Source organism: Mustela nivalis, assembly GCF_964662115.1.
Source record: "Mustela nivalis genome assembly, contig: HAP1_SCAFFOLD_2522, whole genome shotgun sequence".
Taxonomy (NCBI): Eukaryota; Metazoa; Chordata; class Mammalia; order Carnivora; family Mustelidae; genus Mustela; species Mustela nivalis.
The window spans coordinates 27,957-44,256 of record NW_028134143.1 but is presented as its reverse complement, the minus strand read 5'-3'; the positions used below and the strand labels follow the sequence as shown (position 1 = coordinate 44,256).

Sequence of the window (16,300 nt, the reverse complement as noted above, 5' to 3'; positions counted from 1 at the left end):
GTAAGACTTAGCATTTGGCAGTGATGCCCGTTGTTGGGATGTGGCATGCGATGTCCACGTGGCGGTGGCAGTAGAGCGGAGGTGCAGGCCGTGCTTTTCAGCAAGGCCGGCAGCACGGTGGGGTGGCAGCCAGCGGCTGTCAGGAGACCTGTGCCCGAGAGCCTCGGCTCTGACAACAGCAGAGACTTTGCTGGGGCCCACTGGTGCCTTCAGAACTCTAGAACCTTGCTGTACCTTTTGGGCTTCATCATCAAAGTCACTGATCTTATCAATCTCCTTGACTGAGATTTGGCCTTCTGCCATGTTTATCTGAGCCACCGTGGAAAGGCCTTCCGCTTAGCTTCTATCAGTCTGTTGCGTTTAGTAAGAGATCAGGGCAGGAACAGCCCTCCCTCTGAAGGTACTGTCCCATCGGCTGCACCCCTGGGACACTTTCTTGCATATGGTCGGATGGTTGCCCTTTCGGGGCACCCTGCAGGTGCTTTGAAAGAGGTAAAGACTTTCTCAGGTCCTTGACATTCCAGGTGGCACCTGACATCTGTACCCTATATCAGTTACTGTGATTGAGGAATGTAGCTTCGAAAGGCCGTTACACCATTACTGTATGTTGGAAAGCAGTCTGGTTCTCCATATCAAGAGATAGTAAAAAATGCTTGCTCTAGGGTGCCTGGCTGGCTTAGTAGATCATGTGACTCTTGATTGCAGGGTCATGAGTTCAAGCCCCATGTTGGGCATGAAGCCTGCTTTTTCATTTTCTTGAGAATCATTCTAAGGAAATAATTCACCAGGAGGGGGAAAAAAAAAAAAAAGCAATGAGCATAAAGATTTTTAGTAAATCCCCTATTTGACATACTGCAGTAGAGAAACAGCCTGTAGGTTAGCCCTGTAGTGACCAAACCAATTGCGGTATTAAATTTTGGTGGAGTACTGTTTAAAATATGATTATGAAAACTGCACAGTTAAAACCAAAATTTAGGGGGCGCCTGGGTGGCTCAGTGGGTTAAAGCCTCTGCCTTCGGCTCAGGTCATGATCCCAGGGTCCTGGGATCGAGCCCCCCCCCCCCCCAATCGGGCTCTCTGCTCAGTGGGGAGCCTGCTTCCTCCTCTCTCTCTGCCTGCCTCTCTGCCTACTTGTGATCTCTGTCTGTCAAATAAATAAATAAAATCTTTAAAAAAAAAAAAACCAAAACCAAAATTTAATGTTGTTAAATGAAAAAGGCAGAAACTCCAAATTTAAACTTTCGTGCCTTTCTCTTGAGGTGTTGCATTTCAAATGAAAAGTTTTTTTTTTTTTTTTCCAAATGAGAGGTTTGTTTTTTTTTTAATTTAATATGCATGGTAAATGCAACAGTGTATGCACGTGGACCAAGGCCAGAAGGGAATAAGAAGAAACAGAAATCTCTTCTGTGGATGGTGAAATTAAGAATGGCTTAAATAAAAAAAAAATTTTTTCTTTGGTGGTTATCCTATTGTTTTGGCAATTAAAAAAAGGGGTGGCGGGAGGAGAACCAGCAATGTACCTTGTTCCCAAACCTGGAGAAATTTGAACTGCAGTTTTGTTCACTTGGTTCATAGAAACTAGTTCAGAGCAGTTTGTGGTATTCTAGGTGATTTTTTTCTTATTTCTTATATTCTGACATCCCTTAAACTGGTATTGGCGTGCCAGCTCTGTTGCTAGGCGCTGTTCTGGGTGTGGGCCTCAGGCAATTTCTGAAAGTAATGACAGCTCTGGGGAAAACGAAGCAGTGTGATGGAGAAGCCAGGGAATTGGAGGAGTCCCTAGGAGAGCACCCAGTTTTGTCCGCGGAGGAACCCTTGGTAGGGAGGCCGCAGCCCGTGCACAGGGGAAGGCGAGCCCCCCCAAGAGAGGGAAGGGCTGGAGCTAAGACTGTGAACGGCGGACAAGCTGGAGGTTTCAAAGAACACTGAGAAGTTCTGTAAGAGACGAGAGCCGCACCAAGGGTTGGAACGGAGTCGTGCCACCAGGGCATTGACTTATTCATTTATTTTGAGGGGGATGTGGATGAGCGGAGCAAGGGCAGAGAGGGTCAGGCAGAGGGAGAAGGGAGTAGAGTCGATTCCTGCCTGATCGCACAGGCAGACTGGGGCTGGATCCCATGACCCTGCGATCATGACCTGAGCTAAAATCAAGAATCCCATGCTTAACCAAGTAAGCCACCTGGGCTCCCCACACCATCTCATTTTATCTTATTTATTTATTTATAATTTAAAAAAAAGATTTTCTTTATTTGTTTGATAGAGATCACAAGTAGGCAAAGCAGCAGGCAGAGAGAGAGGGAGAAGCAGACTTCCTGCTGAGCAGAGAGCCCGATCTGGGGCTCGATCCCAGGACCCTGGGATCATGACCTGAGCCAAAGGCAGAGGCTTTAACCCACCGAGCCACCCACGCGCCCCTCATTTTATCTTTTTATTGCTATGTTTGTTCACTTTGCATCAACTATACTGAAGCATAATTGCTTCAATAAAATACTTCCTTTTTTTTTTTTTTAAGATTTTATTTAATTGAGAGAGAGAGAGCAAGCACACAGCTAAGGGGAGGGTCAGAGGGAGCAGACTGGTGAAGCAGACTGTCGGCTGAGCAGGGAGCCAGACGCGGGGCTTGGTCCCAGCACCGCAGGGCTCAACCAACAGAGCCAACCAAGCGCCCCAAATGCATCCATTTTAAGTGTGCAGTTGGGTGAGCACTGACATATGGATGTAACTGCTCTCCTGATCAAACTCTAGAACATTCCCATCAGTCCCAAAAATTTCCTAACGCTCCTTTTGCAGTCGGTCTCCTCCGACCCCCATTCGTTCTCTGTCCCTGTAGATTAGTTTTATCTATTCTAGGACATCATATAAAGAACAGCTTATGATATGAGCTCTGCATGGGGCTGACTTCTTTCACTCAGGATGTTTCTTAGACCTGTCTGTGTCATTGCACGTACAGTAGTTCTTCCCTTTTCAACGCTGAGTCATGCTTAATTTTAAGGCTATACCATGGTTTGTTTTTATCTATTCATACTTAGTATTTTTGGTTATTCTTTTTTTTCTTTTCTTTTCTTTTTTTTTTTTTTTTTAAAGATTTTATTTATTAGTTTGATAGAGAGAGAGAGAGACAGTGAGAGAGGGAACACAAGCAGACGGAGTGGGCGAGGGAGAAGCAGGCTTCCTGCTGAGCAGAGAGTAGGAAGTGGGACTCCGTCCCAGGATCCTGGGATCATGACCTGAGCCGAAGGCAGCCGCTTAATGACTGAGCCACCCCAGGCACCCCTTTTTGGTTGTTTTCACTTCTTGGTTATTAGAATAACGCCACTTGAATCATTTAAATGCAAGTCTTTGTGTGGGTGTAAGTTTTCATTTCTCTTGGTTAAGTACAAGAGCAGGATTGCTCAATCAAGTAGGTACTCTGTTTAACTTCGTAAGAAACTGTCCAACTGTTTTCCAAAGCGTTTGTGCCATTTTATACTTTCACTAGCAATGTAAGATGATTTCTTTTTTTTTTAATATTTTATTTTATTAAATCAAATCAATTTTAATTAAATTTAATTAATTTAACAAAATCAATTTAATTTTGTTAAATTTAATAATTTAAATATTAATAGATTTAAATTAATTCAATAATTGAATCAATTTTGATTAATTTAGACTTAATTTAATACAATTAAATTGATTTTGTTAAATTAAATTTTATTAAATTTTATTTATTTGAGAGAGTGAGAGAAAGCACAAGTGTGTAGGCGGGGGAAGGGCAGAGGAGGAGGGAGAGAGAATCCTATGCAGACTCCCCACCGAGAGCAGAGCCTGATGTAGGGCCCAGTCCCAGCATCTTGAGATCACAATCTGTGCTGAAACCAAGAATCACATGCTCAGACACCCAGAAGATTTACTTTGTAAAGAGCTCCCTCTGGCTGCAACTTGGGCCTGGGTCAACAAGGTACATGAATTGAAAATGACATTTCGGGGCACCTGGGTGACTCAGTGGGTCAAAGCCTGTGCCTTCCACTCAGGTCATGATCTCAGAGTCCTGGGATCGGACCCTGGGCTCTCTGCTCAGCGGGGAACCTGCTTCCTCCTCTGTCTCTCTGCCTACTTGTGATCTCTGTCTGTCAAGTAAATAAAATAAAATCTTAAAAAAAAAAAAAGAAAGACAATGACATTTCACACTTGAAGATCCTTCAAGATATAGCTACCACATTCCAACCCAGAATCACTGATGCCTGGTTTAGGGCAGCTTACCGAGAGGATGTCTTGTTGTCTGGCTGCGCTGGTCCTTCCCTTTACTCTCTGACTTTGATTTACAGATTAGATTAATTGCAGACTGCTCCTCTCATGGCCTCTTTGTTTCCTGGGTCTTATCAGAAGGGCAGGGAAGGATACAAGTTTTTAATCATGAGCAATTCCCATCCGAAAAGATTTTCTCTGTTCATACCTTTTACAGTTCAGCCATGCATATTTGCTGTGGTACTAGCCTAAGGAAAATAACAGGAGGGGTGCCTGGGTGGCTCAGTAGGTAAAGCCTCTGCCTTCGGCTCAGGTCATGATCCCAGGGTCCTGGGATCGAGCCCCGCATTGGGCTCTCTGCTCAGCGGGAAGCCTGTTTCCCTTCCTCTCTCTCTCTGCCTGCCTCTCTGCCTACTTGCGATCTCTATCAAATAGATAAATAAAATCTTAAAAAAAAATAACAGGACATCATTTTCTAGGACTAATTGTTGGTTTTTGTTTTCCTTTTTCTCTCTAAAGGCATGATTCAGACAAACGTAGCCTCCAGGACCCAAAAACGTGTGGTCAGAAGGCCAAAATTTATGTCGTACAAGGATGTGGAGCAGATTAAAAGTGGGTTCAGGTAAGTGTTTGGAAACACTGCGTCTGGCAGGCCCTCAAGACAGTCACCCACTGATCTCACCAACGGACTCGTCCAGTCTGTGCTCTTGAACTCTTCCTGCTTTCATTCCACCGGGGTTTCCTCTTGCATCATCTGCGCTCGTGAAGCAGTACAGGGGTCCCAGAAGGGTGGGCGAGCAGGAAATCCATCTCCCTGGGGTTCGCAGGGGACGTGGGGCAAACCTCCCATGCCGGGGTCCCAGCTTCTTCCCCGTGAATGGCCCGGTCGATGGGGTAGTAGTCGATGACTACTCAGGAGTAGTCAAGTGCACAGTTAAAGGCGTTTTGTTTTGTTGTGGGTTCTTCTGTGTGTCTTTAGTGCAGCTGAGTGGATTTAACAAGGGGAGGCGGCAGAGAAAGAAATGGAAGAAGAGAGGGATGTGTGAGCTGCCCGAGGGAGGAGATTTGGACAATGATACATGAGACGAAAGGGGATTGTTTAAAGGACACTTTGCTGTGGGGGTTCAGTGTCACCCTTCTCTGTCTGCTCCGGAAACTCAGTGAAATCTACATTGTTCCATGGTGGAGATGGGCGCCCCCCACCCCCGCCCCCTGGGGAATAATGTGGTTATGTAAAACAGACTTCAAGGCAGGTGGAAAATCAAGCATGGCATTTTTGTAGTTGATTTATATAAATTTTTATCCAAACAAGGTATGTACATTGGATTTGGGTAGATTTGTCTCTTAAACCTCTTAATCTATTACATCTCCTCACTTTCTTTCTTTCTTTCTTTTTTTTTTTTTTTTTAAGAAATCGGGTGATTCATCCTTATAAAATTTCCCAGATTCAAAATATATCAAACTGTATGCCCATGGGGGCATCTGATAAGTAATTATCTGATAAGTAATTTCTGTGAGTTGATGGTTAGGTGTAGAGGCTTGATTAGACAGACTCAGGCTCCATTTTTGGTCAAGAAAACTATAGACGTGGTACTTTGCTTCCTGCCACACTATAGTAAGAAGTACGTATGGTCTAGTTGTCCTGTTGTTAATGATGGAGATGAGCCGAGGGGTTCAGGTCGGTCCAGTGTGACCCCTCTGTTCAGCATCTGATCTCTCACTAGCTCGTTATAGTAGCTAATGGGGGGGGTCATTGTTTCAGTCCATTATTTCACTAAGGGTTACAAAACGGAGGTTTTCTAATCCTGTCAATTCTGCAGGTAATAGCTATGAATTGTCTATAAAGAAGACTTTTTCCTCCTGGATAACTATACCCTGAAATACAGTTCCTACAGGAAAGACAGCAGAATTCTTCCCCCGTGCCTCAGCGTATCGCCTCCCTGATCCTGGGGCCTCAGTCTTGATTGTTTTGCATAGATGCTGTAAGATATCTTATTGCTCACGTATTAGGTTGGGCAGAAATCTAAAAAGGAATGAGTGCTTTGCATTTTAAGTCAGTGGGAAAATAACATTAATTTATCAAATTATGAATAATGACTTTTTTTTAAAAGCATGATTACTAGTACATCTACACCAGGAATATGCAGGAATATAACCCCAAATAAAGTACAAAGAAAAAATTCTCTGGGAAACCCTTGCTTCGTGGCTGGAATTTTGGGGATAGAACTTGGGCATATGGAACAGGGAACGAAGTGAATTCTTTCTCTTCTTTGTAGCTATCAGCTGGCGCAGCCCGGGTCAGACCCTTTATCTCCCGCACTGCTTCCTCAGTGGGACTTTGGATCTGATGGCTATACGGTACTTGGTTTTTACCTTCTGGTGTATAAATTGTTTAAAGGCAGGGGGAAAGCATTTAGCTGTCAATGTGTATATTTGTTTGGATGAAAGGATGGATGGTTTCTGTAAAACTCTGGTCAAGATTCAGTGGCATCCCAGTGGTAACGGTGTTACCTTCCCAGAGAACAACCGCCCTCCACAGGGTACCTCACCATCCAGCCACACACCATCTCTTACCGCACATCCTAACAACAACCTTCTGACATACACATTGTCATCTCCACTTCATGGATGGGAGCACTGGAAATCCTTGTCTGTTAGCTGGAGTTCAAAGGCAGGCTTCTGTGGGACCCACACACTGCCTCACCTCATCACCTACCTTGGATGGGGCAGGACTCTTTCTAGATCACTTAGCTTGGGTGTCACGCTCCAGCTTTGGATGCAGGCCTCTCTGCTTGGGTGCCTTGCTCTAGCTTTAGGCAAGGAACTCACTGGGTCCTTCAAGTAAATCCGACACCTTCAGGGGGGTGTCCCTTTGCCTTTAAGCATAAAGCTAGCCCTAAGTCAGCCTGCATAGATGGGCCCAGGGCCAGCTAGTTCATTATTAAGATGTGGAGATCCTAAGCCAGCTTATCCCACCTGCTATCAGAGGCTTGGCAAGGACACTCCATGGTGTAGGGGGTCACGTGTGTGGATGTACATGCTTTTCCCATTTTACATATTTTTTTCAAATTTTTTAGCTGTCAGATATCCCTTGTCGGGTTCTGGAATATATCAAGATAGATACCTATTTTAAAGCTTCCATGAAAAATTTCAAGGTCGAAAGGATAAGGAAGATCAAGAACACAAAGCTCTTGAGTGCTTTTGAAAGGTTGGTGGCCACCTTCTGGGGTTTTCTTTTCTTTTTTTTTTTTAAACACAGAGTTTTGAAAGGATTAGTTAAGTGCTGTGGTTTAAAACCTATTCACTGGGACGGGAGTGGGGGAGGCGGGAAGGAAAAAAAAAACAAACCTATTTACGGGTTTATTTTATAGTCAAGAGTTTCTTCAGTGACTGGTTGTTCTTTTCATGTTGTAAACTCGAACTTCTCTCAGCTTCGGTGTTAGGACTCTCTGATTTAATGTATCTGTCGTTTAAAGGCCCTCATAAGTTTACTTTTCTGCACCTGGGGCATTCATGTTAGGAGCTCTGTTCTGAAAATGGGTGGAATCCCATTTTAAGACGATTAGACTTTATCGGGATTAGTGTCATTAACTAGAGTGAGAGAGGAATGCTCTGGGTATTAAGTCTCACCTTTCCTCTGTTAGGAAAAAAATGAAGATGAACAACAAAAAGGAAGAAATCCTGTTTTATGCAACAGACCACGTCCATCTGGATTCTATCTGCAGGGATAATTTTGACTGGCTCTTACATGGAGCTGGTAAACCCAAATATGGAAAAGGTTTGTGCTGGCATAGAGAAGCCTAACCAGTAGAATCCTAACTTGGGCTCTGCTACGAGGTGGGAGCCATGAGTGCGTACTAACCAGTGTGTGTGGGCTTTTGGGTGCCCGGAGAATTCAGCTCCTATCAACCTTAACTGCCCAAATTATAGGGGTATGTTGATTTGGGACTTGATTGCCGTAGTGTATCCTTGCTCCTGTCTTGGGTTTTTTGGGAGGTAGAAGGATGGAAGCATCTCGTACATGCTTGTGACCTCTTCTAACTGTTGGCTACATTGTCTACCATTACTGCTCACTTTTACCAGTGGCTTGTCTGACTTAAGTCCAATCCTGCGAAGCCACTACAAGTAGCCTGCCATTGCCACTGATGGTTTGTAATTTTTATTTTTTTTTAAAGATTTTATTTATTTGAGAGAGAGTGTGTGAGCAGAGGAGAGGGGCATAGGGAGAGAGAGAGAAGCAGGCTCCCACTGAGCAGGGAGCCGAGCCCCATGATGTGGGGCTCGATCCCAGGACACTGGGATCATGGCCTGAGCTTAACGCAGACCCTTAACTGACTGAGCCCCCCAGACCCCCCCCCCGCTCATTTTTAAATAAGACTGTTTTTTTGGTGTTGGGCTGTAGTGTCCATGTGATTCCCAAAACAAGCAAACACCACGAATCACTCATCTTAAGAGAACAACAAATAGTGTATCAAGTTTCAAAGTGGGCTCAACTCATACAAGGAAGATTAAATTCACACACACTGCGGAAAGCAAGAAGCCAGTCAGTCAGCCGAAAAATATTTTCGAGTGCTTTTTATACACTAGATCTGGGGGGGATATTGTGGTGAACAAAGTAGACATGGCCCCCATCAAAATCACTTCACATAATTAATCAAATGATGGCAAATGTGCAACTACTGTAGAGGGAGTGAACAGATTCTGTGGACACCTAGCCTGGCTGGAGAGCGGTTCCCAAGGGAAGGCACAGGAAGGATCATCTACACTGCAGAGTCCTTGTGGGGAGTGAGCAACAAGTGGTGCAAGGCACCACAGGAAGGTGTTGAAACTTGACCCTGAGGGTATGGGAAGCTAATGAAGGAGCTTAAGGGGGAATGACTTGATGAGAATTTCATGTGTATTAAGTTTAAATGCATGGATGGAGGGGCACCTGGCTGGCTCAGTTGGAAGAGCATGCGACTCTTGATCTCAGGGTTGTGAGTTCAAGTCCCATGTTGGGTGCAGAGACTAGTTAAATAAATAAACAAACTTAAAAAAAAATGCCTCACTAAAAACTTACTTAGAAAAGTTTGGAGAAAGCGGGATGGCCACCTTGAGTGAAACAGGTCTCTCTTATGTTAGAACTCAAAGGAAAATTTACTGCAGAAAGTGGAAATATGGTACACGTTTTCTTCAGTTTTGGCCCTAATTGGTTCTGATAGTGACATGCATGGGCGGATAATCTGTTTTTCCTATTTTGTACATGAAAGGGCACTGGTATCCTCTGAAATAAATCTTGATAGTTGATAGTGTTACTTACTATCGCTTTTCCTTTAGCTTGATAAAAGAGGAGAGAGTTCCTGATAGCCAAGAAAACACAGGCAGAGATGCAGTCTGCGGTTCTCACCGACGGGCAAGGTGTCTGTCCGGGAACTGTGCCCCTTTTTCTCATGCCACCCTCCCTTGAGAAGGTGGTGATCCTCCTTCTCAGCCTGTCTCCTGTTACCCAGAGTTAGGAAGTGGATTTTGTTTTTTTAAGATTTTATTTATTTATTTGATGGAGAGAGAGATCACAAGTAGGCACAGAGGCAGGCAGAGAGAGAAGGGGAAGCATGTTCCCTGCTGAGCAGAGCATCCGATGCGGGGCTCAATCCCAGGACCCTATGATCATGACCTGAGCTGAAAGCAGAGGCTTAACCCACTGAGCCACCCAGATGCCCTGGTGTTTTGTTTGTATTTATTTTTCATACCAGGTTGCCACTGCCATCACCCGTGATGGTACCAGTCCCGGCTAGATAGGCGGGTATGAACGGTGGTGCCCATTATCTTAAAAAATGTTCAGGCAGTTGTCCTAAGGGAGGCCAAGCAGCGGACCTCAGACATACTGCTCCCCGCTGAGGGAAAACAGAGCCCCCCTTTTGCACCCATGAAACGTCTCCCTAGGCTGTTCTCTGCCTATGTGACTGTGTTAAGAAGAGTATCAGGAGAGTAAGATGCGCCTGGAAAGACAGGAGGGCTCTGGGCTACTTTTGATAAATTGGAGGCGGGAAGAGGGCGTGTGATGGGAGATGGCGGATTGGAGGGGAAGACAGGTCAGGAGGAGACTTGCTAAGAGCCGGGAAGCGGAGCAGACCTGAGCAGAGTCTGTACTGGGAAGGACAGTAGTTAGGGAAAAGGCACTCAACCTCCCAGTCAGAGGAGATGATGAAAACTCTGATTTGGATAGTAAGTGGAAGCAAGGTGAAATTAGAAACAGAAGCACTTGTTTGGGGGTGGAGCTATGCAAAGAAGGAGGGGTCCTGGTTACAGACTGGATTCAAGAGGCCTGATGGGGGGCATATAAGGCCTCAGAACATATTTGGGATCTAGGGTGCTGCAGATATGGACAGCTATAAAATCTGCCAAGATTCTGCAACCCAGGTACTTCCCAGTGGTTGGAAAGAAAGAAACCAAAAATGTTATTTTTGATAATATGAGTGTCTACGTAGAAAACCAAAAAGAATCTATGGAGAATTGGAATGGTGGTATTCTAGCCCTAAAATGGGACACACGCATTCCCCAGCCACTGGACTCCTGTCCGTCATCCCTGACAGGCCCAGCAAGCTAGAGCCTGGATGCCTGAGTAACCCAGTTAGAGCCAACTTGATCCTTTTGGACTCCCAGCCTAGAACAAGGTTCCTTTCCCTGGTCTTATTCAGAGTTCTTTCTAGTTAACAAAACCCATTTTCTACAGTGTGTATCCAGATCCTTTTTTGGTCATCAAAAGCTGACTATAATTCTTTCTTTCTCCTTAAGAAACCTTCAGTGGTTCTTATTCTCTCTGAGGCAAAGAATATATCTGGCTAAAATAAAAGATGGAGGGACGCCTGGGTGGCTCAGTTGGTTGGACGACTGCCTTCAGCTCAGGTCATGATCCCGGAGTCCCGGGATCGAGTCCCGCATCAGGCTCCCAGTTCCACGGGGAGTCTGCCTCTCCCTCTGACCTTCTCCTCGCTCATGTTCTCTCTCACTGTCTCTCTCTCAAATAAATAAATAAAATCTTTAAAAAAAAATAAAATAAATAAAATAAAAGATGGTGATAATATAAAGAATTGTAAAAAGAAAAAAAAAGCATAATATTATCCCATTAAGTCCATTATACTAAATAAATGAAAAAAAATGAATAAAATAGATTATAGGAAGATAGCATATTGTGAAGTCTAGGCAAAAACCAAACCAAACCAAAACAGTTGGGAGAATAGTGTTTATGAAGGCTGAAAATTGACAAAGGCCAGGAGGGCTGTAGGGCATTTAAAGTCTGGTAGGAATGACAAAGAAGTTTGGAGCTGGAGGTCAAGATCCAATCCTGACACACCTCGCAGGCCATGCGAAGAGGAGGGAATTAATCCAGAGGGCAATCACAAACCACCAGGGACTTTGAGAAGGAAGTACCAGGACTCGGGCTACACATAAGAAAGAATAGGCAGGGTCAAGCCTATAGGGGGAGAGAGTAGGTAGGGAGGTCATTTCCAGAGTCCAGGCCATCGGGTGCCTGAATGGCTCAGCTGGTGAAGCAGCTGACTCTTGGTGGAGGTCAGCTCGGCTCCTGATCTCAGGGTTCTGAGGTCGAAGTCCACCTCGGGCTCTGCGCTCAGTGTACAGTCTGCATAAGACTCTGTCCTCCCTCTGCTCACTGCCCCCCAAATAAATAAATAAATCTTGAAAAAAAAAAAAAAAAAAAGAAGAAGAAGAAGAGTTCAGGCCAGAAATGAGGGCAGCCTAGATCCAAGGAGAAGGATGAAGGGATAAAGAGGATATTGGGGTTCAGGGAATCTGTCACTCATAAGAGGTTTTAGGAGAATGGGCTGTAAGGTTGGCTCTTCAGGTTGGCTCACTTAAGCAAATGTAGATTCTAGATTATATAAAAGTGATTTTTAAGAACACTTGATGATAAAAATAAATAAATAATAAAAATTAAAAATTAAAAAAAAAACACACCTGATGATCCAGTTTAAATATCAGTTCTTTATGGTAATAGTTACTCTTTTCTGAATGGGAAATGGTAAAGATACCCTCCAAAGGCCTAGAGTAACCGTATAAATGTAACTATATATGTATGTTGTCATTGGCTTCACTTATCTTTCATTTGGTTACCACTGATAAGCAAAAATAGCTGAATAGGGGTGCCTGGCTGCCTCAGGCAGTAGAGCGTGCAGCTCCTAATCTCTGGGCGCCCGTGAGCTCAAGCCCCACATTAGGCATGGAACTTACTTAAAACAAACAACAAACAAACCAACCTGGGGGCACCTGGGTGGCTCAGTCGGTTAAGTGTCCCAGCCCTAGACTTCAGCTAACTCAGGGTCGTGAGATCAAGCCCCAGGTCAGGGTCTCTCTGGGTGTGGAGGCTGCTTGAGGTTCTCTCTCTTCCCCCCACCATCCCCTGCTTGTGTGTGCTCTCCTCTCTCTCTAAAATAAATAAATCTTGAAAAAAAATAGCTGAGTAATCAAATCAGTACTGAGACTTAATTAGAAAACAGAAACAACTAATTAAGAAATAACAAAAGTAACTCAGTGCCATTAAAATAGGTACAACTATCTCTGAATGTTGCAAATAGGTTTTTACGGCTTTGTCAAGCAATAAAAATGCACACTCAACCAAAAAAATGCACACTCAAGAAAAATATGGATGGAATTTTTGTCTGTTGACTTTATTCCATTTGCTTTAAGTCAAATATATTTTTACCAGTAACTCCATACTATTTATTTGACACCTTTTACATGCGTAAGTGGAGTTCACTTGTCTGGAAAGATTCGCTTTCTGAAAGACAACTTGGAAAGAGTGAACAACTGTGTTATGAGTAGCCTACGTTGTTTTCTTAAAATTCCTGTATCGAAGATTGTGTATGTTTTTTCTTGGGAGCTTCTCAGAAACATTTAGTCTTATTTCCAAACAGCGGGTTTTTTTTCCCCCTCAGCCCAGCAAGTGTGGAGTGGGAGTAAAGAGACGCTAGAGGCAGGCAGCGAGAAGAAAATTAGCAGTTTTAGGTGGAGAACAAGAGGGGGAATGATCTGCAAGACACAAACAACATTTTTCTTCCGTGCTGTGCATAGACCATCAGTATAGGAGTAAATGGCTCCATCCCCCTTAGTAACTCAACAGGGCATCCCTATAATGTAACACCATATATCAGAATTAATATATCTACATCTGATGCATCAGGACAAGAAAGGGCAAAATGACTTGTTCTGCTTTTTACATCAGAGAAATGTATGTGTGTTAGAAAGATTTTCTTACAAAACAGCTTAAGTTGTTCAGAAGTTCCAGAAACTGACATATGAGGAATGGCTCTTTGCAGACACCAAGAAATGACTTGTGACTATACTATGATGCACAGAGCCGGGTAATGTGATACAGAGTTTGTGGAGGGTATCCATCAAAAGAGAGAGAATAAAAATAAAGAAGGTACAGGGGCTCCTGGGTGGTTCAGTTGGTGAAGTGTCTGACTTCAGCTCAGGCTGTGATCTTCAGGTTCCAGGATCAAGCCTTGAGTCAGGCTCCCTGCTCAGTGGGAAGTCAGCTTCTACCTCTCGCTTTCTGTCCCTCCCCCCACTTGTGCATTCTCTCTCTCTCTCAAATAAATTAATAAAATCTTTTTTTTTAGGTATTCTTTATTTATTTGACAGAGAGAGAGAGAGAAAGATATCACAAGTAGGCAGAGAGGCAGGCAGAAAGAGAGGGGCATGCAGGTTCCCTGCTGAGCAGAGAGCCTGCTGTGAGGCTCGATCCCAGAACCCTGAGATCATGACCTGAGCCGAAAGCAGAGGCTTAGCCCCCTGAGCCACCCAGGTACCCCAATAAATAAAATCTTTGAATAACAGTGTAATAAAGAAGGCACAGCCTCTGTAATCAGGGGATAGCAGAGTGGTATAGAATATATCTGTAGTAGGTCGTCTGGTAAAACAGGAGCTGAAACTGGCTGGGGAGGAGGGTTGTTGTGTGACAGAGGTAGAGTAGGTGGCCCAATGGAATTGTGGTGGGATGATGATTGTCATTTGTGTCCTTGGTCATTTTCCAATTGTCTACTGGCCTACTTTGTAAGATTAGAAAAAGGTCCATATGGTCACTGTCTTTGAAATATAAGCTTGTTTGGTCACACATCAGTTAAAAAAAAAAAAAAAGACAAAAGTACAACAGGAGTAAAAGATGTAGACAGGCTGTTCCAAGAAAGAGCATATTAAGTATGCCAATAAGCCTATGAAAAGATGCTTCATGTCACTAGTATTAAGGGATATGCATATTATAATCAGATTTTTTGGTGCTTTGTATTGACAAAAGTTAAAAGGATAGTTGATATCCAATGTTGGCAAGGTTTGGAGCAATGGGAGTTTCTCCATCGCTGGTAAGATTTTTGGACTGCTTCTGGAGGGCAGTTTGTAATAATTTGTCAAAGTGTAATACGCCCAGGTCCTTTGACTCAGCTGCTACAGTTTTCTAGTTTGTTCCATGGAAATACTTACACAGGCTCTCAAAGGCATATTTACTAGGATGTTTTGAAAGCATTTATTTAGAAGTGTTCTTGGTAATGGCAAAAAATTGAAAATAACCTACATGTTAATCAATACAAGAGTTAAATTATGATACATCCATACAATGGAATCCTGTGCAGCCACTAAAAAGAATGAGGTGGGGTTAAATGGGGTGACAGTGAAATTTCTAGGACTAGAGTGTTAAAAAAATGCAGAACAGTTCATACAGTATAATCCTACTAATGAAAAAATAAAAGAACATTAAACTGTACCAGAGTAAATGTGTTATATATGTATGTAAATGCCTGGAAACAGGTGAGAAGCCCCACCAAGTCAGTGTTTGGGAGGGACAGCAGGTCAGGAAATGGCAGGTCAGTGTAGTGGACTTTCGTTTCTTTCTTTCTTTCTTTCTTTTTTTTTTTTTTTTTAAGATTTTATTTATTTATTTGACAGATAGCGATCACAAGTAGGCAGTGAGGCAGGCAGAGAGAGGAGGAAGCAGGCTCCCTGCTGAGCAGAGAACCCAATGTGGGGCTTGATCCCAGGATGCTGGGATCACGACCCGAGCCCAAGGCTGCGGCTAAACCCACTGAGCCACCCAGGCGCCCCCCCCCATTTTTTTAATTTTTAAAAAGATTTTATTTAGCACGATCAGTTGGGGTAAGGGAAGAGGGAGAGGGAGAAAGGATCTCAAGCAGACTCCCCTGTTGAGCAGGGAGCCCTGTTGAGCAGGCTCAAATTCTGAGCCTGAGATTATGACCTGAGCTGAAATCAAGAATCAGATGCCTAACTGATCAAGCATCCCAGGTATCTCCACATTTCTTTCAAAAAGACAGAGAAATATGGGGTGTCTGGGCAGCTCAGTCTGTTAAGCAGCTAATTTCAGCTTGGGTCATGAGCTCAGGGTCCTAGGATGAAGCCTGGTGTCAGGCTCCCTGTTCAGCAGGAAGTCTGCTTCTCCCCTTCCCCTCTGCTCACACTCTCCACCCCCCATGCTGTCTCTCTCAAATAAATCAGTCTTTTTTTTTTTTAAAGATTTTATTTATTTATTTGACAGAGAGCACAAGTAGGCAGAGCAGCAGGCAGAGGGAGAAGCAGGCTCCCCAGGGAGCAGGGACCCCTATGGGTGGCTTGATCCCAGGACCCTGGGATCATGACCTGAGCCGAAGGCAGCTGCTTAACCAACTGAGCCACCCAGGTGCCCTCAAATAAATAAATCTGAGAGAGAGAGAAGCATCTGGCAATGACAAAAATTAAAATAGGAAATTTCAGTTTGTCAAGAGATCGTTGTTGATCGACTGAGTACAGAAACCTCAGTGATGCAGGGGCACGTGGATGGCTCTGTCCGTGAAGCCTCAGTCTCTTGATTTAAGCTCAGGTCATGATCTCGGGGTTGTGAGATGGGGCCCTGCCTGGGCTCAGTGCTGAGAGAGGAGTCCTGCTCGGGATGCTCACCCTTCTTCTGCCCCTCCCCCCGCTGCACACACGCATGCACGTGTACTCTCTTCCTCTCTCTTCCTCTCAAATAAATAAACACAGTGTAAAAAAAGAGCCAGAGACCTCAGTGATACAGAGGTTGTTCTAAGGTTGT

General features: G+C 44.1%; 1 protein-coding gene and 1 long non-coding RNA gene across 3 annotated transcripts in view; one reads left to right on the top strand and one right to left on the bottom strand.

The window, feature by feature from the left end:
* LOC309858466 (zinc finger CCCH-type antiviral protein 1-like) overlaps positions 1-16,300 on the top strand; it is a 34,136-nt gene that overhangs the window by 13,184 nt on the left and 4,652 nt on the right. Inside the window, exons 6-9 of the mRNA XM_082751146.1 lie at positions 4,744-4,846; positions 6,501-6,582; positions 7,302-7,432; positions 7,869-8,002. Coding sequence (XP_082607272.1) covers positions 4,744-4,846; positions 6,501-6,582; positions 7,302-7,432; positions 7,869-8,002 — 450 coding nt within the window. The remainder of the gene's footprint in view (positions 1-4,743; positions 4,847-6,500; positions 6,583-7,301; positions 7,433-7,868; positions 8,003-16,300) is intronic.
* Positions 7-16,300, bottom strand: part of LOC309858468 — a 25,458-nt gene continuing 9,164 nt past the window's right edge. Inside the window, exons 3-4 of one of the 2 annotated variants that reach the window (XR_014308210.1) lie at positions 4,907-5,208; positions 7-768 (exon numbers count right to left, since the gene is read on the bottom strand). This is a non-coding gene — a long non-coding RNA (uncharacterized lncRNA). Of the gene's footprint in view, positions 769-4,855; positions 5,209-16,300 lie in introns of those variants that run through there. The other variant, XR_014308211.1, reaches the window with a different exon arrangement.